Source organism: Entelurus aequoreus, linkage group LG07, assembly GCF_033978785.1.
Source record: "Entelurus aequoreus isolate RoL-2023_Sb linkage group LG07, RoL_Eaeq_v1.1, whole genome shotgun sequence".
In the NCBI taxonomy this organism is placed as follows: domain Eukaryota; kingdom Metazoa; phylum Chordata; class Actinopteri; order Syngnathiformes; family Syngnathidae; genus Entelurus; species Entelurus aequoreus.
This window is the reverse complement of record NC_084737.1, coordinates 8,210,790-8,235,907: the sequence shown is the minus strand read 5'-3', so window position 1 is coordinate 8,235,907 and position 25,118 is coordinate 8,210,790. Positions and strand designations below refer to the sequence as shown.

The following is a 25,118-nucleotide window of genomic DNA, read 5'->3' as shown; positions in this document are numbered from 1 at the left end:
AATACTCGCAACACTTGTCCTTTATAATGTGTACAAAATAATAGGTGTATAAATGACACAATATGTTACTGCATAGACTAATTAGGAGTCTTTGTTTGTGTACTTACTACTAAAAGACAAGTTGTCTAGTATGTTCAACATTTTATTTAAGGACTAAATTACAATAATAAACATATGTTTCATGTACAATAAGATGTTTTTGTTCAAATAAAGACAATAATGACATTTTCTTTGGTCCCCTTTATTAAGAAAAGTATGGAAATACATTTTGGTACCAAACTATTAGTATCGGGACAACCCTAGACACATTGCAAACAACCTTCCCTAGTCATGGTGCAAATAAAACCCCCGCTAAATTATACTAAATTAAATCCATGAAAGTGCATGATGGGAAAAAAATTAAAATACTCTCCACACTTGTCCTTTATAATGTGTACAAAATAATAGGTGTATAAATGACACAATATGTTACTGCATAGACTAATTAGGAGTCTTTGTTTGTTTACTTACTACTAAAAGACAAGTTGTCTAGTATGTTCACTATTTTATTTAAGGACTTAATTACAATAATAAACATATGTTTCATGTACACTAAGATTTTTTTGTTAAATCAAGACAATAATGACATTTTTTGTGGTCTCCTTTTATTAAGAAAAGTACCGAAAAGTATCAAAAAGTATCGAAATACATTTTGGTACCAGTTCCGGTACCAAACCATTGGTATCGGCACAACCCTAGACACAATCCAAACAACCTTCCCTAGTCATGGTCCAACAAAAATGCAAAATGCAAAATTGTGGATACGTGTGAAAGTTGTGGATATTATGAAAAACATCCAAACACCATAAACATTTTTTTTTAAAATACACTTATTTAAATCCATGAGAGTGCATGATGGGAAAAAATGTAAAATACTCGCAACACTTGTCCTTTATAATGTGTACAAAATAATAGGTGTATAAATGACACAATATGTTACTGCATAGACTAATTAGGAGTCTTTGTTTGTTTACTTACTACTAAAAGACAAGTATGTTCAACATTTTATTTAAGGACTAAATTGCAATAATAAACATATGTTTCATGTACTATAAGATGTTTTTGTTCAAATAAAGACAATAATGACATTTTCTTTGGTCCCCTTTATTAAGAAAAGTATGGAAATACATTTTGGTACCAAACTATTAGTATCGGGACAACCCTAGACACATTGCAAACAACCTTCCCTAGTCATGGTGCAAAAAAAAAAAAAAAGCTAAATTATACTAATTTAAATCCATGAAAGTGCATGATGGGAAAAAATGTAAATACTCTCCACACTTGTCCTTTATAATGTGTACAAAATAATAGGTGTATAAATGACACAAATTGTTACTGCATAGACTAATTAGGAGTCTTTGTTTGTTTACTTACTACTAAAAGACAAGTTGTCTAGTATGTTCACTATTTTATTTAAGGACTAAATGACAATAATAAACATATGTTTCATGTACTATAACATTTTTTTGTTACAATAAAGCCAATAATGAAATTTTTTGTTTATTTAGAAAAGTATCAAAATACATTTTGGTACCGGTGCCAAAATATTGGTATCGGAACAACCCTAGTTGAAAGTGGTTCTGGCTGGTCCATGTTAATTTTTTAGTGGGTTAGGCATCAGAGTGCTTTGATTTGTAAACAAACGAATCATTTCTGATACTTCTTGTTTCAATCCAAAGGAGCACAGTAATTTATGACATACGGCGTCTTTAAAATGTTCCAGTCCTTGATCCTGGTGCCGGTATTATTTGTGTTTGTGTTGCCTGTCCCAAGTCAAACAGGAGCTGAACTTCCACGACAAGGACACGCAGTTCTACCGCTTCCTGGACTCGGAGTTCGGACTGAACCACCTGACCAAGGACTGTGAGGACGAGCTGCAGGAGAGTCTGTCTCTGCTGTCCCAGCTGGGCCCGGACGCCCTGCTCGCCATGATCCTCCGCAAATGGTCAGCTCCATGAGCCAATTCACATGCACGCCATGTAAACCTTTGTAGGTCCATTCACATACACTCATCATATAGCAATATCCATTAAATAGGACTACTATTCCCTTGCTGATTAAATTACCAGAATTAGCGTGTTATGTATCTGTAATTTGTATTCACGTACATTGATATGGCAAATGGGTTTGTCCATTCACGTACACACACATAGCATACGCCAATGGACAAACACGTTTGCCATATCAATGTACGTGAATAAAAATTACAGATACATAACACGCTAATTCTGGTCATTTCATCAGCAAGGGATTAATAGTCCTTTTTAATGCAGATTGCTATTTGATGAGTGTATGTGAATGGCTTTACATGTATCTTGTAATTTTTTGTTCACGTACACTGATAAGGCAAACATTGGCGTATGCTATGTGCGTGTACATGAATGGACAAACACGTTTGCCAAATCAGTGTACGTGAATGAAAATTATAGATACATGTAAATCCATTCACATACACTCATCAATTAGCAATCTGCCTTAAATAGTACTATTAATCCCTTGCTGATGAAATTACCAGAATTAGCGCGTTATGTATCTGTAATTTTAATTAATGTACATTGATATGGCAAACGTGTTTGTCCATTCACACACACACACATAGCATACGCCAATGGACAAACATGTTTGCCATATCAATGTACGTGAATAAAAATTACAGATACATAACCCGCTAATTCTGGTAATTCCATTCACATGCACAAAGAATGTAAAACGGTGTTTGTTCATTCACATGCACACATAATGTAAAACGGTGTTTGTCCATTCACATGCTTACATAACGTAAAAAGGTGTTTGTCTATTCACATGCACACATAATGTAGAATTGTGTTTGTCTATTGACATGCACGCATAATGCAAAAGGGTGTGTGTCCTTTTACACGCACACCTAATGTTAAACGCTGTTGGTCCATTCACACGCACGCACAATGTAAAACAGTGTTGGTCCATTCACACGCACACCTAAAGTAAAACAATGTTTGGCCATTCACACGCACACATAATGTAAAACGGTGTTTGTCCATTCACACGCACGCCTAATGAAAAACAGTGTTTGTCCATTCACACGCACACATAATGTAAAACTGTGTTTGTCCATTCACACGCACACATAATGTAAAACAGTGTTTGTTCATACACATGCACACATAACGTAAAACGGTGTTTGTCCATTAATATGCACACATAACGTAAACTGTGTTTGTCCATTCACATGCACACATAATGTAAAACAGTGTTTGTCCATACACATGCACACATAATGTAAAACAGTGTTTGTCCATTCATATGCACACAACGTAAACTGTGTTTGTCCATTCACACACACACCTAATGTAAAACAGTGTTTGTCCATCCACACGCACACCTAATGTAAAACGGTGTTTGTCCATTCACACGCACACCTAATATAAAACCGTGTTTGTCCATTCACATGCACATGTAATGTAGAATTGTGTGTCTATTCACATGCACGCATAATGTAAAACGGTGTTTGTCCATTCATATGCACACATAACGTAAACGTGTTAGTCCATTCACACGCACACATAATGTCAAACGGTGTTTGTCCGTACACACGCACACTTAATATAAAACGGTGTTTGTCCATTCACACACACACATAATGTAAAACCGTGTTTGTCCATTCACATTCACAAATAATGTAAAACCGTGCTTAACCATTCACATGCACACATAATGTAAAACAATGTTTCTCCATTCACATGCACATGTAATGTAGAATTGTGTGTCTATTCACATGCACGCATAATGTAAAACGGTGTTTGTCCATTCATATGCACACATAACGTAAACTGTGTTTGTCCATTCACACGCACACATAATGTAAAACGGTGTTTGTCCATTCACACGCACACCTAATATAAAGTGGTGTTTGTCCATTCACACGCACACATAATGTAAAACGGTGTTGGTCCATTCACCTGCACACATAATGTAAAACGGTGTTTGTCCATTCACACGCACAAATAATGTAAAACGGTGTTTTTCCATTCACACGCGCACATAATGTAAAACGGTGTTTGTCCATTCACACGCACATGTGATGTAGAATTGTGTGTCCATTCATATTCACACATAATGTAAACTGTTTTTCCATTCACACTCACACATAATGTAAAATGGTGTTTGTCCATTCACATGCAGTCATAACGTAAAATTGTATTTGTCCATTCATATGCACACATAACGTAAAACTGTGTTTGTCCATTCACACTCACACATAATGTAAAACGGTGTTTGTCCATTCACATGCACACATACCGTAAAACGGTGTTTGTCCATTCACACGCGCACATAATGTAAAACTGTGTTTGTCCATTCACATGCTTACATAACGTAAAACGGTGTTGGTCCATTCACACGCACACATAATGTAAAACGATGTTTGTCCATTCACACGCACATGTAATGTAGAATTGTGTGTCTGTCCATTCACACGCACACCTAATATAAAACGGTGTTTGTCCATTCACACGCACACATAATGTAAAACGGTGTTGGTCCATTCACCTGCACACATAATGTAAAACGGTGTTTGTCCATTCACACGCACACCTTATGTAAAACGGTGTTTGTCCATACACACGCACACATAACGTAAAACGGTGTTTGTCCATTAATATGCACACATAACGTAAACGGTGTTTGTCCATTCACATGCACACATAATGTAAAACAGTGTTTGTCCATACACATGCACACATAATGTAAAACAGTGTTTGTCCATTCATATGCACACAACGTAAACTGTGTTTGTCCATTCACACACACACCTAATGTAAAACAGTGTTTGTCCATCCACACGCACACCTAATGTAAAACGGTGTTTGTCCATTCACACGCACACCTAATATAAAACCGTGTTTGTCCATTCACATGCACATGTAATGTAGAATTGTGTGTCTATTCACATGCACGCATAATGTAAAACGGTGTTTGTCCATTCATATGCACACATAACGTAAACGTGTTAGTCCATTCACACGCACACATAATGTCAAACGGTGTTTGTCCGTACACACGCACACTTAATATAAAACGGTGTTTGTCCATTCACACACACACATAATGTAAAACCGTGTTTGTCCATTCACATTCACAAATAATGTAAAACCGTGCTTAACCATTCACATGCACACATAATGTAAAACAATGTTTCTCCATTCACATGCACATGTAATGTAGAATTGTGTGTCTATTCACATGCACGCATAATGTAAAACGGTGTTTGTCCATTCATATGCACACATAACGTAAACTGTGTTTGTCCATTCACACGCACACATAATGTAAAACGGTGTTTGTCCATTCACACGCACACCTAATATAAAGTGGTGTTTGTCCATTCACACGCACACATAATGTAAAACGGTGTTGGTCCATTCACCTGCACACATAATGTAAAACGGTGTTTGTCCATTCACACGCACAAATAATGTAAAACGGTGTTTTTCCATTCACACGCGCACATAATGTAAAACGGTGTTTGTCCATTCACACGCACATGTGATGTAGAATTGTGTGTCCATTCATATTCACACATAATGTAAACTGTTTTTCCATTCACACTCACACATAATGTAAAATGGTGTTTGTCCATTCACATGCAGTCATAACGTAAAATTGTATTTGTCCATTCATATGCACACATAACGTAAAACTGTGTTTGTCCATTCACACTCACACATAATGTAAAACGGTGTTTGTCCATTCACATGCACACATACCGTAAAACGGTGTTTGTCCATTCACACGCGCACATAATGTAAAACTGTGTTTGTCCATTCACATGCTTACATAACGTAAAACGGTGTTGGTCCATTCACACGCACACATAATGTAAAACGATGTTTGTCCATTCACACGCACATGTAATGTAGAATTGTGTGTCTGTCCATTCACACGCACACCTAATATAAAACGGTGTTTGTCCATTCACACGCACACATAATGTAAAACGGTGTTGGTCCATTCACCTGCACACATAATGTAAAACGGTGTTTGTCCATTCACACGCACACCTTATGTAAAACGGTGTTTGTCCATACACACGCACAAATAATGTAAAACGGTGTTTGTCCATTCACATGCGCACATAATGTAAAACGATTTTTGTCCATTCACACGCACATGTGATGTAGAATTGTGTGTCTATTCATATGCACACATAACGTAAAACTGTGTTTGTCCATTCACACTCACACATAATGTAAAACGGTGTTTGTCCATACACACGCACAAATAATGTAAAACGGTGTTTGTCCATACACACGCACAAATAATGTAAAACGGTGTTTGTCCATTCACATGCGCACATAATGTAAAACGGTTTTTGTCCATTCACACGCACATGTGATGTAGAATTGTGTGTCTATTCATATGCACACATAACGTAAAACTGTGTTTGTCCATTCACACTCACACATAATGTAAAACGGTGTTTGTCCATACACACGCACAAATAATGTAAAACGGTGTTTGTCCATTCACACGCGCACATAATGTAAAACGGTGTTTGTCCATTCACACGCACATGTGATGTAGAATTGTGTGTCTATTCATATGCACACATAATGTAAACTGGTTTTCCATTCACACTCACACATAATGTAAAATGGTGTTTGTCCATTCACATGCAGTCATAACGTAAAATTGTGTTTGTCCATTCATATGCACACATAATGTAAAACTGTGTTTGTCCATTCACACTCACACATAATGTAAAATGGTGTTTGTCCATTCACATGCACACATACCGTAAAACAGTGTTTGTCCATTCACACGCGCACATAATGTAAAACTGTGTTTGTCCATACACATGCTTACATAATGTAAAACGGTGTTGGTCCATTCACACGCACACATAATGTAAAACGATGTTTGTCCATTCACACGCACATGTAATGTAGAATTGTGTGTCTATTCACACGCGCACATAATGTAAAACTGTGTTGGTCCATTCACACGCACACATAATGCAAAACGATGTTCATTCACACGCACACATAATGTTAAACAGTTTTCGTCCATACACACGCACACATAATGTAAAACTGTGTTTGTCCATTCACATGCACATGCAATGTAGAATTGGGTGTCTATTCACATGCACGCATAATGTAAAACGGTGTTTGTCCATTCACACGCACACATAATGTTAAACAGTTTTCGTCCGTACACACACACACATAATGTAAAACTGTGTTTGTCTATTCACATGCACATGTAATGTAGAATTGTGTGTCTATTCACACGCACACATAATGTAAAACAGTGTTTGTCCATTCACACGCACACATAATGTTAAACCGTTTTCGTCCATACACACGCACACATAATGTAAAACAGTGTTTGTCCATTCACATGCACATGTAATGTAGAATTGTGTGTCTATTCACATGCACACATAATGTAAAACTGAGTTTGTCCATTCACACGCACACATAATGTTGAACAGTTTTTGTCCATACACATGCACACATAATGTAAAACTATGTTCGTCTATTCACATGCACATGTGATGTAGAATTGTGTGTCTATTCACACGCACACATAATGTTAAACTGTGTTTGTCCATTCACACGCACACATAATGTTAAACAGTTTTCGTCCATATTCACGCACACATAATGTAAAACGGTGTTAGTCCATTCACACGCACACATAATGTTAAACAGTTTTCGTTCATACACACGCACACATAATGTAAAACGGTGTTTGTCCATTCACACGCACACATAATGTTAAACAGTTTTCGTCCATAAATACGCACACATAATGTAAAACAGTGTTTGTCCATTCACACGCACACATAATGCTAAACAGTTTTCGTCCATACACACGCACACATAATGTAAAACAGTGTTTGTCCATTCACACGCACACATAATGCTAAACAGTTTTCGTCCATACACACGCACACATAATGTAAAACGGTGTTTGTCCATTCACACGCACACATAATGTTAAACAGTTTTCGTCCATACACACGCACACATAATGTAAAACAGTGTTTGTCCATTCGCATACAGACAATGTGAATAACCGCGTGTATGACTGTGTTGTGTTCAGTCCTGGTCAGAGGAGCGCCGAGGACCTGGAGGTGATCTACGAGGAACTCCTCCACCTCAAGGCCGCCGCTCACCTCTCCACCTCGGTGAGTCACCTTGACCTCTGACCCCAAGTGACACGCTTCCAAACATGTCAGCCACAGCAACATAGAGTTTGTTTAAAAACACGTCCTTCAGACATTTTGGACATCGCTAGGAAACAAAGCTTGCGTCCACCCTCGTTGTGCGGGGGCGCCTTCAAAGTGTGGCACGTGCTGGCAGGAGACGCCGAGACCGAGGGCGACCTTTAATGGACTTGTCTTGTACTGGACTGTTAGGTGCGGAAGGAGCTGGCTGCTGTGCTGCTGTTTGAGTCCCACGCTAAGGCCGGAACTGTCTGTAAGCACACACACACACACACACACACACACACACACACACACACACACACACACACACACACACACACACACACACACACACACACACACACACACTCGTGTATTTCTTACCTTCTTGGGACCTCCAAAAAAATGGCTACCTCTTTGTAGATACATAAAGAAGTGTATTTACAACATGAATAATATATAAAATACTATGCAAATATAAAAAAGCTTGTTGTGAAAAATTATTTGGAATTTCCCCCAAAAAAAGGTCACAATTTCACAAGAAAAACTTAATAAACTAATAAAAGTCGTTATTTTACTCAACGCAAGTCAAAATGTTACAAGCAAAACTGAACATTTGTGCAATATTATGATAAAAGTTATGGAATTTTACTCAATAACAGTCGCAATTTTACAAGAAAAGCTTAACATTTTGGCAATTTTATGCAAAGATTAGTCATTTTATTCGACAAAAGTCACAATTTTATAAGAAAACCTAAACATGATGGCAATATTATAATAATATTCGGAATTTTACTCTGCAAAATGATGACAAAAGTCATAATTTTACTCCAAAAATGTCACGATTTTACAAGAACAACAAAAAAATTGGCAGTATTGTGATAAAAGTCTGAATTTTATATGGCAAATGTCAACATTTTACATTAAAAAAAGCAATAATTTTACAAGGAAATATTGCAATATTACAGAAACAGAAAGAATATCAGAAATTGTTCCCAATTTTATAAGAAAAAAATCGACACCTTATGAGAAAAAGACTGCTTTTAGTAAAAAAAAAAAATTAATTTTTTGTTTGTAATTGTTTTTTAATCTTCACTAATTACTTCAAGTAATTACAGTATATCTCTATATACATATTTATTTAATTTTTTTTAGTGATTTTGGCCAAAGGGGGCGCATTTCAATTTCTTACATACACTTGTTATTTCATATGTTGTCAATTTGAAAAATCCCTCCTTTTTGGGACCACCCTCGTTTTGACCAGCAGGGGTGCAAATGAGACATTGTCTATTAGATGCAATGTTATTGGGACCATGATTTATGTCATCACTTGTTCACACCTCCTCATATGGAAGATACTTTTCCTTCTTCATGTCTCAAGAAGGCTGGAAATACAACACACACACACACACACACACACACACTTGTGTATTTCTTACATTCTTGGGACCTCCAAAAAAATGCCTACCTCTTTCTAGATATATAAAGAAGTGTATTTACAACATTAATAATATATAAATACTATGCAAATATAAAAAAGCTTGTTGTGAAAAATGAGTTGGAATTTCCCCCCCAAAAAAGGTCAGAATTTCACAAGAAAAACTTAGAATTTTGGCAGTATTATAATAAAAGTCGTCATTTTACTCAACGCAAGTCAAAATTTTACAAGCAAAACTGAACATTTGTGCAATATTATGATAAAAGTTGGAATTTTACTCAATAACAGTCGCAATTTTACAAGAAAAGCTTAACATTTTGGCAATTTTATGAAAAGTTTAGTCATTTTATTCGACAAAAGTCACAATTTTATAAGAAAACCTAAACATGATGGCAATATTATAATAATATTCGGAATTTTACTCTGCAAAATGATGACAAAAGTCATAATTTTACTCCAAAAATGTCACTATTTTACAAGAACAACAAAAAAATTGGCAGTATTGTGATAAAAGTCTGAATTTTTATATGGCAAATGTCAACATTTTACATTAAAAAAAGCAATAATTTTACAAGGAAATATTGCAATATTACAGAAACAGAAAGAATATCAGAAATTGTTCCCAATTTTATAAGAAAAAAGACGACACCTTATGAGAAAAAGACTGCTTTTAGTGAAAAAAAATAGAATTTTTTGTTTGTAATTGTTTTTTAATCTTCACTAATTACTTCAAGTAATTACAGTATGTCTCTATATACATATTTATTTAATTTTTTTTAATTGATTTTGGCCAAAGGGGGCGCATTTCAATTTCTTACACACACTTGTTATTTCATATGTTGTCAATTTGAAAAATCCCTCCTTTTTGGGACCACCCTCGTTTTGACCAGCAGGGGTGCAAATGAGACATTGTCTATTAGATGCAATGTTATTGATTTATGTCATCACTTGTTCACACCTCCTCATATGGAAGATACTTTTCCTTCTTCATGTCTCAAGAAGGCTAGAAATACAACACACACACACACACACTTGTGTATTTCTTACATTCTTGGGACCTCCAAAAAAATGCCTACCTCTTTCTAGATATATAAAGAAGTGTATTTACAACATTAATAATATATAAATACTATGCAAATATAAAAAAGCTTGTTGTGAAAAATGAGTTGGAATTTCCCCCCCAAAAAAGGTCAGAATTTCACAAGAAAAACTTAGAATTTTGGCAGTATTATAATAAAAGTCGTCATTTTACTCAACGCAAGTCAACATTTTACACGCAAAACTGAACATTTGTGCAATATTATGATAAAAGTTGGAATTTTACTCAATAACAGTCGCAATTCTACAAGAAAAGCTTAACATTTTGGCAATTTTATGAAAAGTGTAGTCATTTTATTTGACAAAAGTCACAATTTTATAAGAAAACTTAAACATGTTGGCAATATTATAATAATAATCTGAATTTTACTCTGCAAAATGATGACAAAACTCATAATTTTACTCCAAAAATGTCACGATTTTACAAGAACAACAAAAAAATTGGCAGTATTGTGATAAAAGTCTGAATTTTATATGGCAAATGTCAACATTTTACATTAAAAAGTAATCATTTTACATTAAAAAAAAAGCAATAATTTTACAAGGAAATATTGCAATATTACAGAAACAGAAAGAATATCAGAAATTGTTCCCAATTTTATAAGAAAAAAGTCGACACCTTATGAGAAAAAGACTGCTTTTAGTAAAAAAAAATTGAATTTTTTGTTTGTAATTGTGTTTTAATCTTCATCAATTACTTCAAGTAATTACTAGGGATGTCCGATAATGGCTTTTTGCCGATATCCGATATTCCGATATTGTCCAACTCTTTAATTACAGATACCGATATCAACCGATACCGATATCAACCGATATATGCAGTCATGGAATTAACACATTATTATGCCTAATTTGGACAACCAGGTATGGTGAAGATAAGGTACTTTTTAAAAAAATAAATAAAAATAATATAACTAAATTAAAAACATTTTCTTGAATAAAAAAGAAAGTAAAACAATATAAAAACAGTTACATAGAACCTAGTAATGAATGAAAATGAGTAAAATTAACTGTTAAAGGTTAGTACTATTAGTGGACCAGCAGCACGCACAATCATGTGTGCTTACGGACTGTATCCCTTGCAGACTGTATTGATATATATTGTATATATAATGTAGGAACCAGAATATTGATAACAGAAAGAAATGGGGGGAGGGAGGTTTTTTGGGTTGGTGCACGTATCTTGTGTTTTTTATGTTGATTTAATAAAAAAATAAAAACAATTTAAAAAAACGATACAGATAATAAAAAAAACGATACCGATAATTTCCGATATTACATTTTAACGCATTTATCGGCCGACATCCCTAGTAATTACAGTACGTCTCTATATACATATTTATTTATTTTTTTTAATTGATTTTGGCCAAAGGGGGCGCATTTCAATTTCTTACACACACTTGTTATTTCATATGTTGTCAATTTGAACAATCCCTCCTTTTTGGGACCACCCTCATTTTGACCAGCAGGGGTGCAAATGAGACATTGTCTATTAGATGCAATGTTATTGATTTATGTCATCACTTGTTCACACCTCCTCATATGGAAGATACTTTTCCTTCTTCATGTCTCAAGAAGGCTAGGAATACAAGAACACACACACACACACTAATTAGGAAATGCCTTCTGGTGTTCTGATGACGCCTGCAAACATTCATACATCCTGGAACTTGAATTCCTTGTTCCTAAAGGATTCCATCATTTATTAAACCCTCAAGGAACTTAGGACAAGGAACTTAGGCAGGATATTTATTTTTAACACCCCATCCCCCTCTCTATTGCAATATTGTTGTGTATACTCTATTTATGTCTTCACCTTTTGACCCCCTGACCCAATAGGTCACATTGCTTAAAAAAAAAGATTGAAGTTCAAAAGATTTGATGCACAGTCAAAAACAGAGAATAGATTGTGATCCATACGCAAGAAAATGCATGTTGCAGGTAGATTTTTTTTTTATATATAGGATATATATCAATAATATAACTTCTATATATAAGATATATATCAGTAATATAACTTCTATATATAGGATATATGTTAATAATATAACTTCTATATACAGGATATATATATCAATAATATAACTTCTATATACAGGATATATATCAATAATATAACTTTTATATATAGGATATATATCAATAATATAACTTCTATATACAGGATATATATATCAATAATATAACTTCTATATACAGGATATATATCAATAATATAACTTCTATATAGAGGATATATATCAATAATATAACTTCTATATATAGGATATATATCAATAATATAACTTGTATATATAGGATATATATCAATAATATAACTTCTATATATAGGATATATGTTAATAATATAACTTCTATATACAGGATATATATATCAATAATATAACTTCTATATACAGGATATATATCAATAATATAACTTCTATATATAGGATATATATCAATAATATAACTTCTATATACAGGATATATATATCAATAATATAACTTCTATATACAGGATATATATCAATAATATAATTTCTATATATAGGATATATATCAATAATATAACTTCTATATATAGGATATATATCAATAATATAACTTCTATATATAGGATATATATCAATAATATAACTTCTATATACAGGATATATGTTAATAATATAACTTCTATATACAGGATATATGTTAATAGTATAGCTCCTTTTCCCAAAATTCCAAAATTTCCAGGAAGTTCCCATTTAATTGAATGGGACATTTTTCTAAGTTGCGCAATTCCCACATTTTTCAACCTAGTCAGACCATTCCAACATCAACACATTCCACTGGAAATTCAAACAACCATTTTTCCACATTCATAAATTTCCAGGAATTTCTGTATTTTTCTAACCTGATTTCCAACTTTTTTTTAGTGCGATGACTCCTTTCACATTTGTTTTACCCCATTCCAAAACATTCTTATTAGTCAAGACAAAAATCCAAGTTGGTTTAAGAACTTGAAAAATTCCCAGTTTTCCCGAAATTCCGTAATACCATTTTTCAATTATAAAACTGTTACTATTTCAACATTTCTTGACCGATTTAAACAACTCCAACACCAACTAATTCATCTCATTCAAGACATTCATGATCCTAATCTTTTTTTTTTTTTTAAATCCCGCTTTTCCCAAAATTCTAAAATTTCCAGGAAGTTCCTATTGAAATGAATGGGACATTTTTCCAAGTTGCACAATTCCCACATTTTTCAACCTATTCAAACCATTCCAACATCAACACATTTAACTCATCCTGGAAATTTAAACAACCATTTTTCCACATTCATAAATTTCCAGGAATTCCTGTTTTTTTTTTTATACCTTATTTCCAACCTTTTTTAGTGCAATTACTCCTTTTACATTTTTTTTTAACCCATTCCAAAACATTCCTATTAGTCAGGACAAAAAACCAAGTTAGTTTAAGAACTTGAAAAATTCCCAGTTTTCCCGAAATTCCGTAATACCATTTTTCAATTAAAAAACTGTTACTATTTCAACATTTCTTGACCAATTTAAACAATTCCAACACCAACAACCAATTCAGCTCATTCAAGACATTCATTATCCTAATAAAAAAAAATCAAATCCCTCTCTTCCCAAAATTCTAAAATTTCCAGGAATTTCCAATTGAATGGGACATTTTTCCAAGTTGCACAATTCCCACATTTTTCAACCTATTCAGACCATTCCACCTCCAACACATTCAACTCATCCTGGAATTTCAAACAACCATTTTTACACGTTCAACAAATTTCCAGGAATTCCTGTTTTTTTCTAACCTTATTTCCAACCTTTTTTTTAGTGCAATGACTCCTTTCACATTTTTCAAACCATTTCAACCGTTCCACTGTCAAAACATTCCTCTTAGTCAGGACAAAAAAACAAGATGGTTTAAGAACTTGAAAAGTTCCCAATTTTCCCGAAATTCCGTAATACCATTTTTCAATTAAAAAACTGTTACTATTTCAACATTTCTTGACCAATTTAAACAATTCCAACACCAACAACCAATTCAGCTCATTCAAGAAATTCTTGATCCTAATTTTATTTTTATTTTTTTGATCCCGCTTTTCCCAAAATTCTAAAATTTCCAGGAAGTTCCCATTGAATTGAATGGGACATTTTTCCAAGTTGCACAATTCCCAAATTTTTCAACCTACTCAGACCATTCCAACATCAACACATTCCACTCATCCTGGAAATTCAAACAACCATTTTTCCACGCTCATAAATTTCCAGGGATTCCCGTTTTTTTCTAACCTTATTTCCTACTTGTTTTTAGTGCGATGACTCCTTTCACATTTTTGTAACCCATTCCAAAACATTCCTATTAGTGAGGACAAAAAAAAAAAATAGTTGATTTAAGAACTTGAAAAATTCCCAGTTTTCCCGAAATTCCGTAATACCATTTTTCAATTAAAAAACTGTTACTACTTCAACATTTCTTGACCGATTTAAACAATTGCAACACCAACCAATTCAGCTCATTCAAGACATTCATGATTCTAATCTTGGACAGCACCATGCTACAACCCAGCTAACTAGCAACAATGAAGCTACGAAGAAACGGGAGGTCCCTGTAGAGGGTAATAAATCTACCAGTGAAAATCCTCCCTGGAACACACTTGGTGCAAAGCCAAAGAGAAGACCACCTCCCTGCGACAAGGGAGAATGGATATCTGGCAGGACCCAGCGCCCCGATATCTCTGATCTGACCGGCTGGCCTGCGCTACCATCTTCAGCCAGGCATACTGCGTCATCAACTCCACTGCCACGTAGGACACAGCAGCGGACAGCTGAGAAGAGGAGAACTACCAATAAACCTCCCCAGCAAGCAAGTGTCCAACTAAAGAACAGGTTTGCCCCACTGTTGATGGACAATGGATCCCCCTCTGATTGCCTGAATAACCCACCATCACCACGCAGAAGGGTAAGACCTGCTAACTTTACACCACAGAGAAAGCTAACGAGAGCTCCTGAAAATCTGATTGTGGGGGACTTTTCTGTAAAAGATATGAAAAGCAATAATAACACCAAAGTACTCTGCTTTCCGAAGGATATGGTATCTGACATGGAAAAAAGAATCCTGGAAATTGTCGCTGCACACCCAAATGTGAAAAATATCATCCTGCACATTGGTTTTAATGACATTGTAAAACAACAATCAAGAGAGCTGAAAGAGCACTTCAATAAACTCTTTGAAACAGTCAGCGCTGTGAATGCTGACGTTTTTATCAGTGGTCCTCTACCCCCAATCAGGAGAGGAGCTGAGAGATTCAGTAGACTTTACTCGCTGAATGAGTGGCTATCAAGTGCACTTCTTGCTCGTTCAATGCATTTTATTGACAATTTTAGCTTTTTCTGGGACCGCAGGCATCTTTTTAAGGCAGACGGACTTTGCCTGAATAAGATGGGAGTAAAGCTATTCATGAACAACATGTTTCACTTCCTGCATCTTGCATCTATCATCACTGCCAAGGACAAGAGACAAGAGGAGCCACCGAGGAAGGAAGACACAACACAGCCTATCAGGAACGTCGAAGGAGGACCGCCACTGCAAAAGGAGAACGTCGACCATGAGATACACCAGAGCAAAGAGGAGAGGTGTCTATCCTCCTCTACCGCCCCTCCCTCCATTCTGAATGCATGTGAAGATCCCTCCCCCACATCCCCCAAGCCATCCACGTCTCCATCTTTCTCCCTCCCTCAAGTAGACCTTTCTCCCCCCTTCTCCCCCTTGGAGTTCCGGGAGCTACCCCCACTCACGCCCCACCCTACTCAGATTTTTACCCCCCTAGATCATCGCTCACCTCCACCACCCCCTCCACGAAGGCGTGCTCCACAACCCCCCAGCCATACTTCACCTTTCTCACGCCAACCCCTTACACGCCCTCAACGTCCACCTTCAGTAGTTCGTCCCAGCTCTGACGCTGCTCACTCCCCCTCCCCCTTACGGCAAACCCCGCCTCGCCCTGACAGCAGTCCTGAATATTTCTGATACAGAAAAGGGTTCAGCAGTAGACCACATTATCAGCTGGGCCCAAGGTTGCCTACATCAAATCATGGCACCTTCTACATCCCTGTTGTGACTACCAAGAGAGTAAACATTGGGAAACTTAGCCACCCTGCTAACCTAAACAATCTCATTCCTATTATCTCCAAATCAAAGCCAACATCGAAGCCTGTCAATAACACCATCAGGATGGGTCTGCTCAATGTCAGGTCTCTGAATAGCAAATCATTTTTAGTCAATGATTTTATTAGCACTTCTAAACTTGACTTTATGTTTTTAACTGAAACATGGCTGGAACAAAATAACAGTGCAAGCATTCTGATCGAGACAGCACCCCCCAACTATAACTTCATTGATATATGTAGATCGGGGAAAAGAGGTGGAGGGGTTGCTGCTATATTTAAAAACATGTTTCAGGGGAAACAGATGTCACTCGGTGAGTTTACATCATTTGAATACCTTTGTGCTGTGTTGAAATGCTCTCCCAAAATTCTCTTGTTAATTATCTACAGGCCACCTAAATATTCTGCAAATTTTTTTGATGATTTTACTGAACTATTGTCTAGCATCTCCACTGACTTTGACTGCCTGGTTATAACTGGTGATTTTAATTTTCATATTGACGATTTAAATGACAAGGGCGCAAAAGAACTTTTTACTATTTTAGACACATTTGAACTGTCTCAACATGTGAAAGAGGCTACACATTATAAGGGACACACCCTGGACCTGATTATCACAAAAGGTCTCAATGTTTCTGATGTTCTTGTGATTGATCCTTCATTGTCTGATCATTTCTGTGTTTTCTTTAATATTTCTGTAATTCCGGACACACAAACAAAATCAAAGAATGTCAAAAAGCGGTACATAAATGAACATGCTAATGTCCTCTTTAAAAACGCCATCTCCTCACTACCACCTCTAAACCCATGTCATGCTGATGATCTTGTAAGCAACTTTAATTCCAAAATTGTGAATATCATAGATATCATTGCACCTGTTACAGTTAAAACGATTTCTGGCAAGCAAAAGGCACCCTGGAGAAAATCTGCTGCTGTAACAGCCCAGAGAAGAGAGTGCAGGAAGGCTGAACGAATCTGGCGGAATACAAAACTTCATATTCACCATGACATCTATAAAGAGAGCCTCCAGGCCTACAATTTAGTCTTAAAAAGTGCTAGAGAAACATTCTTCTCCAATATCATAAACAGCAACACAAATAAGGCCAAAACCCTATTCACAATCGTTGACAGACTGACTAAACCCCCAACACAAATACCAGCCGAACTCCATTCCACGCAGAAATGCAATGACTTTGCATTCTTTTATACTGATAAAATTGAAGGCATCAGACGCACCATCAATATCTCAAGTAAAAAAGTTGGATCACCACCCCATTTAGGCAAAACTAACACAGCAATGATGGCAAGCTTTAATGCCATAGACTCTAAAACTCTAGTGGAAACGGTGACAGCTCTAAAGTCATCCACCTGCTGCCTTGATGTTTTACCTACCAACTTCTTTAAGAATGTTTTTGACTGCCTATCAACAGACATCTTGCAAATAGTTAATAATTCTATTAAATCGGGCAATTTCCCGAAGGCTTTCAAAACTGCAGTCATTAAACCTCTTCTAAAAAAGCAGAGCCTAGATGCCTCTGTTATCAACAACTACAGACCAATTTCAAATCTACCATTCATAAGTAAAATAATTGAGAAAGTTGTCCTCCAACAACTAAATCACTTCTTGGCTTCTACTGGCTGCCACAACAACTTCCAGTCAGGATTTCGACCTCTTCATAGCACAGAGACGGCCCTTCTTAAAGTTATAAATGACATCCGTCTAAACACAGACTCTGGCAAAACTTCAGTATTAATGCTTTTGGACCTCAGTGCTGCATTTGACACTGTCGACCACTCAATACTTTTGGACAGGTTGGAAAACTGGGTGGGGATCTCAGGCACAGTTTTAAGCTGGTTCAAGTCATATCTACAAGATAGGAACTATTTTGTTTCCATTGGTGACTTTGTATCAGAACCAACCAACGTAACGTGTGGAGTCCCCCAAGGTTCAATCTTGGGGCCGACTTTATTTAACATCTATATGCTCCCACTAGGACAAATCATGCAAAATAATAACATTGACCATCATTGCTATGCCGATGACACCCAAATCTATGTAGCGCTATCACCAAATGACTATCGCCCCATAGATCTTCTGTGCCAGTGCATTGAGCAAGTCAAACACTGGATGTGCCAAAATTTCCTACAACTAAATGAAGATAAAACTGAGATAATTGTTTTTGGTGCTAAAAAAGAAAGGTTTAAAGTCATCCAACACCTTCAATCACTGTCCCTGAAAACCTCAAATAAAGCCAGAAATCTTGGGGTTATTTTAGATTCTGATTTACATTTCGACAGTCACATCAAATCAGTAACAAAATCGGCCTACTATCACCTCAAAAATGTAAAAAGACTTAGAGGGCTCATGTCAGCTCAAGACTTAGAAAAACTTGTACATGCCTTTATTACCAGTAGGCTAGACTATTGTAATGGTCTCCTTGCAGGTCTTCCCAAAAAAACTGTCAGGCAGCTACAGCTTGTTCAGAACGCTGCTGCTAGAGTTCGAACAAAGACCAAAAAATGTGAGCACATTACACCAATTCTTAAATCCTTACATTGGCTCCCTGTACATCAGAGAATAGATTTCAAAATCCTCCTGCTCACATATAAATCACTACATGGTCTAGGGCCCAAGTATATCACTGATATGCTCCCACTATATACGCCCTCTAGATCACTAAGATCTTCTGACACCAATCTGTTAGCGGTTCCAAGAGTAAACTCAAATCAAGGGAGATCATCATTCAGTCACTATGCAACACATAGCTGGAATAAACTTCCTGAAGATGTCAGACTCTCCCCAACTCTCACTACTTTTAAAACTAGACTGAAGACTTTTATGTTCACCTTAGCTTTCAGCTAAATCTTTTAATCTTTTAACTTTTAACGTCTGCACTGTTTTTATTTTTATTGTCTGCATTTTAATTTTGCTTTTATTTTCTTTCATTTCACTTTGTTGTCTGTGAAGCACTTTGAGTCTGCCTTGTGTATGAAAAGCGCTATACAAATAAAGTTGCCTTGCCTTGCCTTGCCTTGCCTAATCTTTTTTTTTTTTAATCCCGCTTTTCCCAAAATTCAAAAATTTCCAGGAACTTCCTATTGAAATGAATGGGCCATTTTCCAAGTTGCACAATTCCCACATTTTGCAACCTATTAAAACCATTCCAACATCAACACACTCCACTCATCCTGGAAATTCAAACAACCATTTTTCCACGTTCATAAATTTCCAGGAATTCCTGTTTTTTCTAACCTTATTTCCTACTTTTTTTTTAGTGCGATGACTCCTTTCACATTTTTTTTAAACCATTCCAAAACATTCCTATTAGTGAGGACAAAAAAAAAACAAGTTGGTTTAAGAACTTGAAAAATTCCCAGTTTTCCCGAAATTCCGTAATACCATTTTTCAATTAAAAAACTGTTACTACAACATTTCTTGACCGATTTAAACAACTAAAACACCAACCAATTCAGCTCATTCAAGACATTAATGATCCTAATCTTTTTTTTTTTTAATCCCGCTTTTCCCGAAATTCAAAAATTTCCAGGAACTTCCTATTGAAATGAATGGGCCATTTTTCCAAGTTGCACAATTCCCACATTTCTCAACCTATTCAAACCATTCCACCTTCAACACATTCCACTCATCCTGGACATTCAAACTAACACATTCCCAATTTCCAAACCAAATTCCAGTTTATTGTTTTTTGTTAACTGTTTTGTCATAAAAAATATCAATAAACAAAGAATCTGAGGTTGACAAGACTTGATGTGGTGAAAGTGAATCATTTCCATTCCACTTGAAGATGAGAGGGACTGTTTGAGGCCTGAGGGCTAAAAAAGTGCAACTTTACCCACAAATGTAATCACGCCTTGCTTCCCTTATGATGTGAACGCACACATGGACTACTCACACTTGACACTTATTTTTACTTTTCTTTGCCCTGCAGTGTTCAGTCAGGGGGATAAAGGCACTTCCTGGTACATCATCTGGAAAGGCTCCGTCAACGTGATCACCCACGGAAAGGCAAGTCCAGCCATGACCTCCTTCCTGTACAGTAGAACTATACGTGCAGACCTAGCGTTTCCATCACGCGTCCTCCAGCCTGACCCTGATGTCGCAATGCTAGCAGGCTACATGTTAGCATTGCATAAATTAATTTTAATCTGCTTTCCATAAAGTCTTCACGTCTTATTAGGCTCCAGTGTTGCTTGTTATTACGTTAGAGCTTTTATCCAATCAGAATTCGGCTAGCTTGTTGCCAGCTAAAGCCAATGGCCACCCTAAAGCCAATGGCCACATAACAGCCCAATCCAGATCCCTCAAAAAATACTCCAATGACAATTTCAATTTAAAATTAGATGAGTGGGACTGGTCCCCTGTGCTCGCGAGCAACCTGGCCGATGTCGCTTGGGATCGCTTCAAAACGGCGTTCCTAAAGATACTAAATGACATGGCTCCCGTGAAAACAGTCAGGATCAAAGCCCGCTCGGAACCATGGATGAATCCGGACCTATTAGCTGCCATAAAAGACAGAGACAGGAAATACTCTGAATACCAAAAATGTAAAACAGAAGTAGATAAACAACCCAATAATATCAACCTCAAATTACTCCTTTCAACTCTCAAAAAGCAATGCAATAAATTAAGAAATAAGTCAACCAACCTGACTAAATCTTTAAAAAAAAATTACATTAACGACAAAATAGAGGAAAACACAAATAAGCCACGTGAGCTCTGGAAAATTCTCAACAACCAGCTTCCTGGTTGCAGCCAGAAACTTAAAACGAGACTCACCAACATCAGCATCAAGGAGGGTGACTCCCTCATTACAGACAAAATGGAGGTAGCTAGCAGACTTAACATCTTTTTCACCAGCATAGCCGCAACCCTTGTCAACAAGCTGTCCCACCACTCTGGTCGCTTTGGTGTAGAACACATTAAAGCCTTCTACAGAAAGCTAGGAGTATCCAACGATGATTTCAAATTAGAAATGGTCACAGCTGATGAGGTGTTTAAAAAATTGAGCGCGCTCCACCCTAACAAGGCCACCGGCCTTGATAATATTCCCTCCAGATTCCTCAGGGACTCTGCCTCCATCATTGCCCCGATCATCACGCACATAATAAACCTATCAATTACACAAGGCCAAGTACCAAAAGATTTTAAGATTGCAAGAGTAACTCCCCTCTTTAAAAAAGGAAGCAAATTGGAACCTGGCAACTACCGACCTGTTTCTATTCTCAGTTCCATTTTCGAAAGTAATGGCTCGCTGACAACAAGCTATCCATCCACTTGGGTAAAACAGAATCCATCCTGTTTGGGTCCCACATCAACCTCAAGAAAGTCAATGACTTCACCATAAAAGTGGGTGACATTGTTATCACCAGGAAAGATGAGGTCACCTACCTAGGTTCCATTCTAGAGGCTAACCTTTCCTGTGATAAAATGGCAACCAAGGTCATCAAAAAGGTTAACCAACGAACGAGATTTCTCTACAGAATCTCCTCTCTGGTCAACAAAAGCACCTTGAGGATTCTGGCGGGAACTCTCGTTCAACCCTTTTTCGATTACGCATGCACCTCCTGGTACCCTAGCACCTCCAAAACCCTCAAATCTAAACTTCAAACATCTCAGAACAAGCTAGTCAGGTTACTTCTAGACCTCCACCCCAGATCCCACCTCACTCCTACCCACTTCTCTAAAGTGGGCTGGCTCAAGGTGGAGGACAGAGTTAAACAACTTGCACTGAGCCTAGTCTATAAAATCCGCTACACCTCCCTGATACCGAAGTACATGTCAAACTACTTCCTTAACGTAAATGACCGCCATAACCACAACACCAGGGGGAGCTCCACTAACCACGTTAAACCCAAATTCCGAACTAACAAAGGTCTTAACTCATTCTCTTTCTATGCCACATCAATGTGGAATGCGCTCCCAACAGGTATAAAAGAAAGGGCATCTCTATCCTCCTTCAAAACCGCAATAAAAGTTCACCTCCAGGCAGCTACAACCCTAAACTAACACCCTCCCCGGATTGCTAACAATCAAATGTAAACAATCAAATGCAGATACTTTTTCTTATGCCTTCTGATCTCTCTCTCTCTCCCTCTCTCTCTCTCTCTCTCTCTCTCTCTCTCTCTCTCTCTCTCTCTCTATGTCCACTACTTGATGTCCATATCCTAACCCCCCCCCCCCCCCCCTCCGCACCCCTGATTGTAAATAATGTAAATAATTCAATGTGATTATCTTGTGTGATGACTGTATTATGATGATAGTATATATGATAGTATATATCTGTATCATGAATCAATTTAAGTGGACCCCGACTTAAACAAGTTGAAAAACTTATTCGGGTGTTACCATTTAGTGGTCAATTGTACGGAATATGTACTTCACTGTGCAACCTACTAATGAAAGTCTCAATCAATCAATCAAAGCGCTGTATGGAATTCTGCCGGATAGACAGTTGCGATAGCCAATCAGATCGCGAGTTGTTGACAGTAGCCCGTCTAGTGAGTATCCAAGTGATTGGATACTCACTTGTCACTCCCAAGCGAGAATCCAATCACAAGTTGTAATTTGCGAAAAGCAGGAAGCGGCACCGGAGCCATACCCGGCCAGCGGAGAAATCATCGGTTCTCACTTTTTTAACTCACAAAGAAAAAGTTCAAATATTTTATTTATGTACGACCATAGCTGATGTGTGTACGCCTGCACTACTCCAGATTATAGAATAATGAACCAGAAAAAATCATAAAAATAAAAATAAATACAATTAATAAAATCACCTAAAAAAATGTTGTTTTAACAAAATAGGAAAAAAAAATACACAATGTAAAAAATAAGTAATTAATAAATATTAAGAACGTATAAGTAAAACCACAATAACAATTAGAACATAAAAATGTGACTACAAAATTGTACGACCATAGCTGATGTGTGTACGCCTGAACTACTCCAGATTTTAGAATAATGAACCTGAAAAAATAATAAAAATAAAAATAAATACAATTAATATAATCACCTAAAAAAATGTTGTATTCTAACGAAATAAGAAAAAAATTACACTATGTAAAAAAAACAAGTAATTAATAAATATTACGAATGTATAAGTAAAACCACAATAACAATTAGAACATAAAAAATGTGACTACAAAATTGTACGACCATAGCTGATGTGTCTACGCCTGCACTACTCCAGATTTTAGAATAATGAACCAGAAAAAATCATAAAAATAAAAATAAATGCAATTAATAAAATCACCTAAAAGATGTTTGTGTTTTAACAAAATAGGAAAAGAATACACTATGTAAAAAATAAGTAATTAATAAATATTAAGAACGTATAAGTAAAACCACAATAACAATTAGAACATAAAAATGTGACTACAAAATGTGTTTATGCCTGAACTACTCCAGATTTTAGAATAATGAACCCGAAAAAATAATAAAAAATAAAAATAAATACAATTAATAAAATCACCTAAAAAAATGTTGTATTTTAATGAAATAGGAAAAAAATACACTATGTAAAAAAAACCAAGTAATTAATAGATATTAAGAATGTATAAGTAAAACCACAATAACAATTAGAACATAAAAATGTGACTACAAAATTGTACGACCATAGCTGATGTGTGTACGCCTGAACTACTCCAGATTTTAGAATAATGAACCCAAAAAAATAATAAAAAAATAAAAATAAATACAATTAATAAAATCACCTAAAAAATGTTTGTGTTTTAACAAAATAGGAAAAGAATACACTATGTAAAAAATAAGTAATTAATAAATATTAAGAACGTATAAGTAAAACCACAATAACAATTAACCAAAAATGGGACTACAAAATGCGTTTATGCCTGAACGACTCCAGATTTTAGAATAATGAACCCGAAAAAATAATAAAAATAAAAATAAATACAATTAATAAAATCACCTAAAAAATTTTTGTATTTTAACGAAATAGGAAAAAAAATACACTATGTAAAAAAAAACAAGTAATTAATAAATATTATGAATGCATAAGTAAAACCACAATAACAATTAGAACATAAATATGGGACTACAAAATTGTACGACCGTAGCTGATGTCGATTTTAGAATAATGAACCCAAAAAAATAATAAAAATAAAAATAAATACAATTAATAAAATCACCTAAAAACCATTATTTTAACAAAATAGG

The 25,118-nt window shown here is 35.9% G+C and overlaps 1 protein-coding gene across 5 annotated transcripts in view; it reads left to right on the top strand.

Annotated features, from left to right (window-relative positions):
• The window catches only part of rapgef3 (Rap guanine nucleotide exchange factor (GEF) 3), a 111,390-nt gene that overhangs the window by 52,315 nt on the left and 33,957 nt on the right, over positions 1–25,118 (top strand). For all 5 annotated transcript variants that reach the window (XM_062052533.1, XM_062052531.1, XM_062052532.1 and 2 more), the window contains exons 5-8: positions 1,813–1,984; positions 8,128–8,212; positions 8,444–8,504; positions 20,875–20,951. In XM_062052533.1, the coding sequence (XP_061908517.1) occupies positions 1,813–1,984; positions 8,128–8,212; positions 8,444–8,504; positions 20,875–20,951 (395 nt within the window). The remainder of the gene's footprint in view (positions 1–1,812; positions 1,985–8,127; positions 8,213–8,443; positions 8,505–20,874; positions 20,952–25,118) is intronic.